General features: G+C 47.8%; 2 protein-coding genes across 2 annotated transcripts; both read right to left on the reverse strand.

Annotated features, from left to right (window-relative positions):
* Nucleotides 1–114: 114 nt before the first annotated feature.
* LOC117146480 (3-oxoacyl-[acyl-carrier-protein] reductase FabG) lies at nt 115–970 on the reverse strand. The gene has a single exon (XM_033312719.1). The coding sequence runs from the start codon at nt 949–951 to the stop codon at nt 196–198; it is 756 nt and encodes a 251-aa protein (XP_033168610.1). The 5' UTR covers nt 952–970; the 3' UTR covers nt 115–195.
* Nucleotides 971–2,130: 1,160 nt separating this feature from the next.
* LOC117146467 (synaptic vesicle glycoprotein 2B) lies at nt 2,131–5,452 on the reverse strand. Its single transcript, XM_033312703.1, has 8 exons — nt 4,918–5,452; nt 4,676–4,854; nt 4,110–4,291; nt 3,816–4,051; nt 3,410–3,702; nt 3,185–3,344; nt 2,997–3,124; nt 2,131–2,938 (listed from the first exon to the last, which is right to left on the reverse strand). Exons 1-8 carry the CDS (start codon nt 5,355–5,357, stop codon nt 2,883–2,885), a joined length of 1,674 nt encoding a protein of 557 aa, XP_033168594.1. The 5' UTR covers nt 5,358–5,452; the 3' UTR covers nt 2,131–2,882.
* Between the last annotated feature and the right edge of the window lie 1,634 nt (nt 5,453–7,086).

The raw sequence follows: 7,086 nt of genomic DNA on the forward strand, positions 1-7,086 counted from the left end.
TTACATATGTGTATTCTACATGCAATCTGGCCGCGTTAGATGATTTAATTCAGCTTAATTCTGTTCTGTCTAACCAACTTTTCCTATTTCGATGTGGGGAAAACACATTTTTGGTTCATTGTGGTCACTACTTATTTATTGAAAAAAAAAGGATGGGAGAAAATGATGGAGGAAACGTAATTACGGGGAGCACGCTTAACGAGGCGTCAGATTGTGCTTGCCACCATCGATGGGGAAGAGGGCGCCGGTGGTGAAACTCGCCTTGGAGCTGGCCAAAAAGGCCACTGCCTCGGCCACTTCGGTGACGTCGCCCACACGGCCCATGGGATGCGAATTGATGGCCCGCTGGAGCATTCCGTTGTACTCCTCGTCGACGATGCCAATGTTCCGATGGATGTTGGTCACCACGAAGCCGGGATTCACCGAGTTCACGCGCACACCCTGAGGCGCCATTTCGAGGGCCACAATCTTGGTGAACTGATCGAGGGCGGCCTTCGAAACTCCATAGCTCAGTGCTCCGGCAAAGGGACGAATGCCGGCACAGCTGCTTACGTTGACCACGGCTCCCTTGGTCTTCAGGAGGTGCGGGAGGACCGCCTTGGTCAACAGAATGACACCACGCAGATTGGTATTGAGCACCGCGTCGAATTCCTCGATGTCCAAATCGATGAGGCCACCCTTGCCCAGAATGCCGGCATTGTTGACAAGCACGTCGATGCGTCCGAACTTGGCCAACGTTTGCTGGACAATCGCGTCCGCATCCTTGGTCACATCGGCCACCACGATTTCCGCCTGCGTGCCCTTCAGGCTCTTCTTCGTGGCCTCCAGATTGGACACATTGCGCCCCACCAGCGCCAAAGTGGCACCTTCGCGAGCCAGAACTTGGGCGATGGCGGCACCAATTCCGCTGCTAGCTCCTGTCACGATCACCACCTTGTTGCTGAGACTCATCTTGAAACACTGGAGTCGGAGTGGCCTGGCGGCGGAATTTATGGGCGTGCTCTCTTCTGCCTCCGATAAGATTAGTGCTGCACTTCACAAAAAATTATCTGGGAAAAGAAGAGGCAAACAACTCAACTTCGCCTTCCGAAAAGTGGTTGTAATTTATGGCATAGTTTGCTTGTTAGCTAGCTACTATTTCGTTAATTCGTTGTATACATACATATGTACATAAGTGGATGCTTTTGACCTTGCAAAGGTAAATTACATAAAAATCGGAATTACGATTTTCCAATGTTCTATAATCAGTGGCTTCTCTTAAAGCCAGTTGTGCTTTATCTGAACTTTTGAATTAGCTGGAAGCTCCAAGCATTTTTTCGCAGTGCGGACGTGACGTGAATCGCTCGTTGCTCTCTCCGGAAAAACAACCTGTAGAGGTTCACCTTGGGTCTCCGAGGGTCTTTATCGATGCTCTAGCATCGCATTAGCAGCCGCGATGCCTCGACTCGGGTTTTAACAGTCAGAGCCGAAAGTTTTTAATTAAAACTTTCCGTGGGTCTTGTCTGATTTCAAGCATTTGTGAAATCAAGGCATATCGCCTAGAAGACGGGCCTCCAAAGACGCCCCTGCTGCCCGCTGCCGCGGAACTTCGAGTTGAGCGCCTCCGTTGTCAGATAATTAGCATTTCCATTTGGCTTGAGTGCGCACTCGTATATCAACGCCTCCTCGCGTAGATAAGACGCCAGGGGTCTCCAGCTGGAGGACATTGCGAGCGATTATGGTACAGTGGAGGCCCAGTATCTCAAACCGCCATTTGGCCAAGATGAATGGGAATGAATGAACAGAATGTCAAGATAGGAGCGACCCGTTGCTCACTTCCTTTATATCCACTTAAAGACGTGTCGACGTGCCGACCCAGGACCGCGTTGCGTTGACAAGGTCGCACTGTACTTGTGTACGATTCGGCCCAAAAAGGTCTGTGCTTTTGATGGTGTATTTGGCACTAATCGTTTTCCTTGCTAAGCGATTCTCTCTGGCTCGGCAATTACTCAAAATCTATGACTGAGTGGATTAATTAATTAAAATAGCGGAGCATTGTAGGCAGGAGGCAGCAAATGCATTTTATTTCTCCAATCTCGTTTCCACGCTCATCATTTCCGCCAGCTAAACTGGCGGATTCGATTCAGATTTCTTTAAGTGCTAAGATGGAAATGATTTGTTTTGCGATTTTACTGATTTTAATCAATAACATTGTACGGGCTTGTATGCGAACGGAGGCTTCATCGCCTTCGATGAAATAAGGATACTCCAGCCACACTGCTCTGCACTTTCAAGTCCTTCGACGCAACTCAATTTGTTCTGGGTGGAGTGCCACAATGTTGTACTGGCAAAAGTGGTAAGTCCTGGCTGCCAATTCCACCGATCCCCGCCAGAATCACTTGCTTGACTTCTTGGCCAGCAGTCACTTTTGACGCCAGTGGCAGGACTCGGAAAACGGAATGGAACGAAACGGAGAACAGAAGTCCTCGTCCCAGCTCAAGGATGCATTGATAAGTGACAGCGGTTTATGGAAATTGATGGAGAGGAATTCATGTAATTGACAAGTGAAACGAAATTGCATACAAATTGCTTAAACCTAGGAACTTGCAATCTAAAATAAATTAACTTTTAATTAAACCAAAGAAGAAGGACACAAAAAACAAAACAAAATCGAAAAAAAAAACAAAAAAAAATAGGAAAATGGAAAATAGTAGCAAACGAAACTCAACTTTAATACCCTTGCAGATTGCATTGATTAACTTGAGTTGAAAATGAAGGTTTCTGGCGAAGGACGCTTATTCCGCGTTAGCAATCAACTAAGCTAAGAAATAAGTTAAATACACTATGTACAGCGGTGGAATGGAACCGAACTGGAATCCTCTGGCGGTCCAGTCCAAAGGAGCTCACTTGAGAGCAGCCTTGTTCTTCAGCGGCAGGAATGCGGCCATAAAGCACCCAGCTGTGCAACAAGGAACAGGGATTAGAACCGATTTTGGCTAAGACTTCGATCAACTTACCAAGCATGAATGCACTGATCATGAGGAACGGCGGCACACAGCCCAGTCCCATCAAAGCCGGGAAGAAAATGTTGCCTAACAGAGATCCCAGACGGCCGAACATCATTTCCAGCGAGACAATCATCGTCCTAAAGAGATTGTAAATCAGTTATTCCCAGAATCACATTCTGAAGTGCTCAAAAGCGCACCTGAGTGAGGTGGGAAAGAGGCTGACTGAGGCGCTGATCACTGAAGTGGCCGATATGCTGCCCATGGTCACAAAAAGCGAAGCAAGTGCGACCGTGGATGCTGCTGAGCTGGACCAGTACATCCCAATGGAACAGCCGCCCGCTACAAGGAGTCCACTGGCTAGAGTTTAGTGAAAGTTAAAAACCCATTCATTTGTTCCACCGATTGGTATTGGAAGTACTTACCCATTATAAGCTTGACGCCAACCAAGTTTACGAGGAACCCAGCCAGCATGTATGCCACTAGGCCCGCACCGGCCACAATCAGATTGTTGGTGTAGGTGGAGGCTGTTATATTCACACGGCACTCGACCGTGGGATCATTCAGACTTACTGCCTCCAGCTGGATTTGGGTACGATTAACACTGTACTCCAAGATGTTGCAGATGCTCGTCGATTGGGATTCTCCGCTCATCAAGTTTTCGTACTCGTTAATGGATGCAAACAGTTGTGGCAGCCACAATCGCATGGTGTTTTGTCTAATAACGATACGACATATATTAATCCAAGATAATATCGCAGTATTACTTCATGATCAAGGCCCTATATAGCTGCAAAATAAACGGATCTTCGTTGTATTTAGTAGACTTACCCCAAGAGCACGCAGAAGTTGAGAAGATACACCCAAAGGGACAGGCCCAAGTAGGGTTTGGTGAACAGGGGACGAAGCTGCGTGAAACCCGAACGCAGAGAGCTCTTTTTCGAATCCTGATTCTCTGGATCCTGAACTTCGACGCACTCCGTCGGAAGCTTAACCTCAGTCGGAATTGTTTCCTTCTTCGCGTGCTTTTTCACCGGAACGATAACTTCATTGGCCAGCAATTTGATCTGTTTTAGAATACATGTATTGATGATAAAATATTTCATCATGGTCAAGTATACATACTGGAAACGAGTCCTTCGGCTTCCTCGAGTTCAGGTGATACATGAACTTGAAGGCATCCAGCGCTTCCCTATTGCGCCCCTTGGACATGAGAAACTTGGGACTCTCCGGGAAGAAAAAGAAAAGCACAAAGCTCAGAAGACTGGGAAGTGCGGTGATGGCGACGAAAAACTGCCAGGATGTCACTGAAAGGGTTCGATGTTGCAATTAGAAAAGTTATTTGTTCTATCGATTAAATTGGGCCTTGATTTGATAGTTTAATCTTAAATCGTTTAAGATCACTTGTTTTTTTATCAGGGGCTTCTTGTTATTAATTTGCTACACTACTGCTGTACTCGTATTTGCTCTCAATGAAATCTGTTAAGCTGTCTCTGTGTTTAGGTAGCGTTAGTGGCGCGTGGAGTTCATATATTTTTTGATGATTGTTCCCAAGGGGGATGGGGCCTCCGGCATTATCAACTGTTCTACGGTTACTTATCCGGCTATCTGCTATCTTCATATCACTCCTAACAACCACTGATAATAAGACAATAACACAGCCAAACACGTAACACACCCTCGGGACTTACACGACAAAGTCCAGATACGAATGTTCCACGTCTCGGGCAATATCACCATGGCCAGTCCCGGTAGCGTTAGCGTTGCAATGGAAAACATGATGCCCACAATCATCATGATACGCTGTCGATGCTTCCGTCCATGGAGTTCCGTCAGATAGGTCATAAGAACGGCAAAGGGGCCACTCATACTGCATTATTAACACAGATGCTGCAGGAGGGTTATTTGCTACTGGGAGAGGTTGGTTACTTACCAAAAGCCTCCAAGGTATTTAAAAACCATCAGCTGGATCCTACTTTGGCTGAATGCTCCGCCCAAAACGCATATCGTATCGGCGGCATAGCCCACAATCAGGAGGTTCCTTCTGCCCTTGGTGTCGGCCAAGTAGCCCCACAGCACCGCCGAGCTGATCATGCCCGCATAGGTGATGGCATTCAGGATGCCCTTGTCCAGGAGGCTCAGCTTAAGATCACACTCGGCGCTGGGCAGGATGTAGGACATCGTGGAGGTCTCGTAGACGGTGCCCATGGCCGCTGGCACGGCGGCCACCAGCAGGAGGATGTTGAACATTCCAAAGCCAGCGGCATCGATGGCTGCCTCGAAATCAGCTGCTGCCTCTTTTTGGGGAGGATCTTTTTGGTGCTCGGCAGTCTTGGGAGGCTTCGGATCGCCGGATTCTCTGGGCTCGCTCATCGTGCGTATTGTTTGGGTCGCCTCTGCTAACTGAAGCTGGGCCGTTGGGCGGATACGTTATATCTTCCAGACGGCGCTGGGGCCTCAAATCATCTTTGTTTGCCTATAGTCGAGGGAAAACAAAGCGATGCTTATGCCAATTGCGCTAATCTAGCGACTAAGGATCACCCTGCTTGGGATGCTCCAGGTGGTAGTAGTGTGGGATTCTGTGAGCATGAGCTCTGGTGTGCAAGCTCCACGTTTGTTTAACTAAAGAATTTTCGCGGTGGTGACCCCGCGAACTAACCCTTTAATCCATTAACTTCCTTTCATTCTCGGACTGGCATGAAAACAATTAAACGCCTCCCTGTTTACTCAGCGGTTTATGGGCCCCCATCATCCGCATCATCAACGGTATCTGGCCCCTCCACGTATATGTGATCACTCTGCCTGCGACTGTCCATGTGAATGGAAGGCTTTATTGCCACCGTGATTCGGTTTACTGATTTGTAGATTCCCTGTGATGTACGCTTGTCGCAGGGGTATATTATTTCGTTGGAAAGCTTGTTTTCGAAAAAGAAGCGTTGATTAAACACCGAAAGTATCTGACCAGAGTTCAGCACCTAGCACTGATAGTACAACTTCGATACAAAAGGGCGGAATACCGGGCCAAAGGCTCCGTTTATTAACATTTTTTTAACATCGACAAGTTTTTAGTGGTAATCCGCAGTCGCCATCCGTAGGTGTCGTCTTCGCACCTGTTCTGATTACGGCTCCTATGACGACACGGCAGCGCCTCGCTGATTTACGTGGGCTCCCCGTTTCCCTTTCCATTTTCCAGTTTTGCCGGCTTGGCAACCGTTGCGTCGTCATCGGGCTAAACTAATTGCGATGATTACGGGTTATGAGTTGGTTTCCCTGAAAACTTTTCGGGATTACGATTACTCATGTAGGGTCTTAGTGCTGTGGTCTGGTCGGGGCTGCTCTGCTCTGCTCCTGGTTTGGCGTGTGCTGCGATTTGTTTTCACAGAATCTGAATCTGGCCGACACAGTGGGGGCCCGCCCGTCGGACTCATGTGGCATAGATCAGGATTTGATATTAATTAAGCGGCCTTCGGGCGGAGGAGCAAGCAATAGAGCGGAGCTTACTCCCCAGCGGGAGCTTAGGTGGCAACTTAAAGGATATGGTATCGGTTTAGTGCCGACCAGTTTCGGACCTCGTCAAAGTTTCTTGAGAGGAATGGGTTTTGGTCTGGGTCGTGAGAATTAATGGCCGATGAGATGGTAGCAACAAATTCGAAGAAACCCCGCACATGACCTTCCGACACTCGACTACAATTTAATCGAGTTTGCAAAAGAGTGCAATGTTTTAGTAATGATGGACCATCGTTTGAACCTAAAACACCATTTCTTTCGACAATTTACCTCGTGATGTGTGTGTGTGTGTGTGGAGCAATGCTTTGTTCTGGTGCGTCCTCATTTTTATTAGGAATTGTAAATTCGCATGCCAGGGACCTCTGGCTGAAGTGCGTTTGTAAAATCCAGATTACCTTGCACTTGCACAACATGATTCATTCATTCATGGTGCTCAGTACATTTTAATTAAGATAAACAAGAATTTGCCATGCAGGAGCCGTGTTTAAGGTCCCAAAAGAAACCCTTGCCCTTGCCCTTGCCCTTGCCCTTACCCTTGCCTTTCCCATTAGCCGCATCGCCTGCTTCTGAGCACTTTCCTCAGCAACTCCGCCCA

Source organism: Drosophila mauritiana, chromosome X (genome assembly GCF_004382145.1).
Source record: "Drosophila mauritiana strain mau12 chromosome X, ASM438214v1, whole genome shotgun sequence".
NCBI classification, from domain to species: Eukaryota; Metazoa; Arthropoda; class Insecta; order Diptera; family Drosophilidae; genus Drosophila; species Drosophila mauritiana.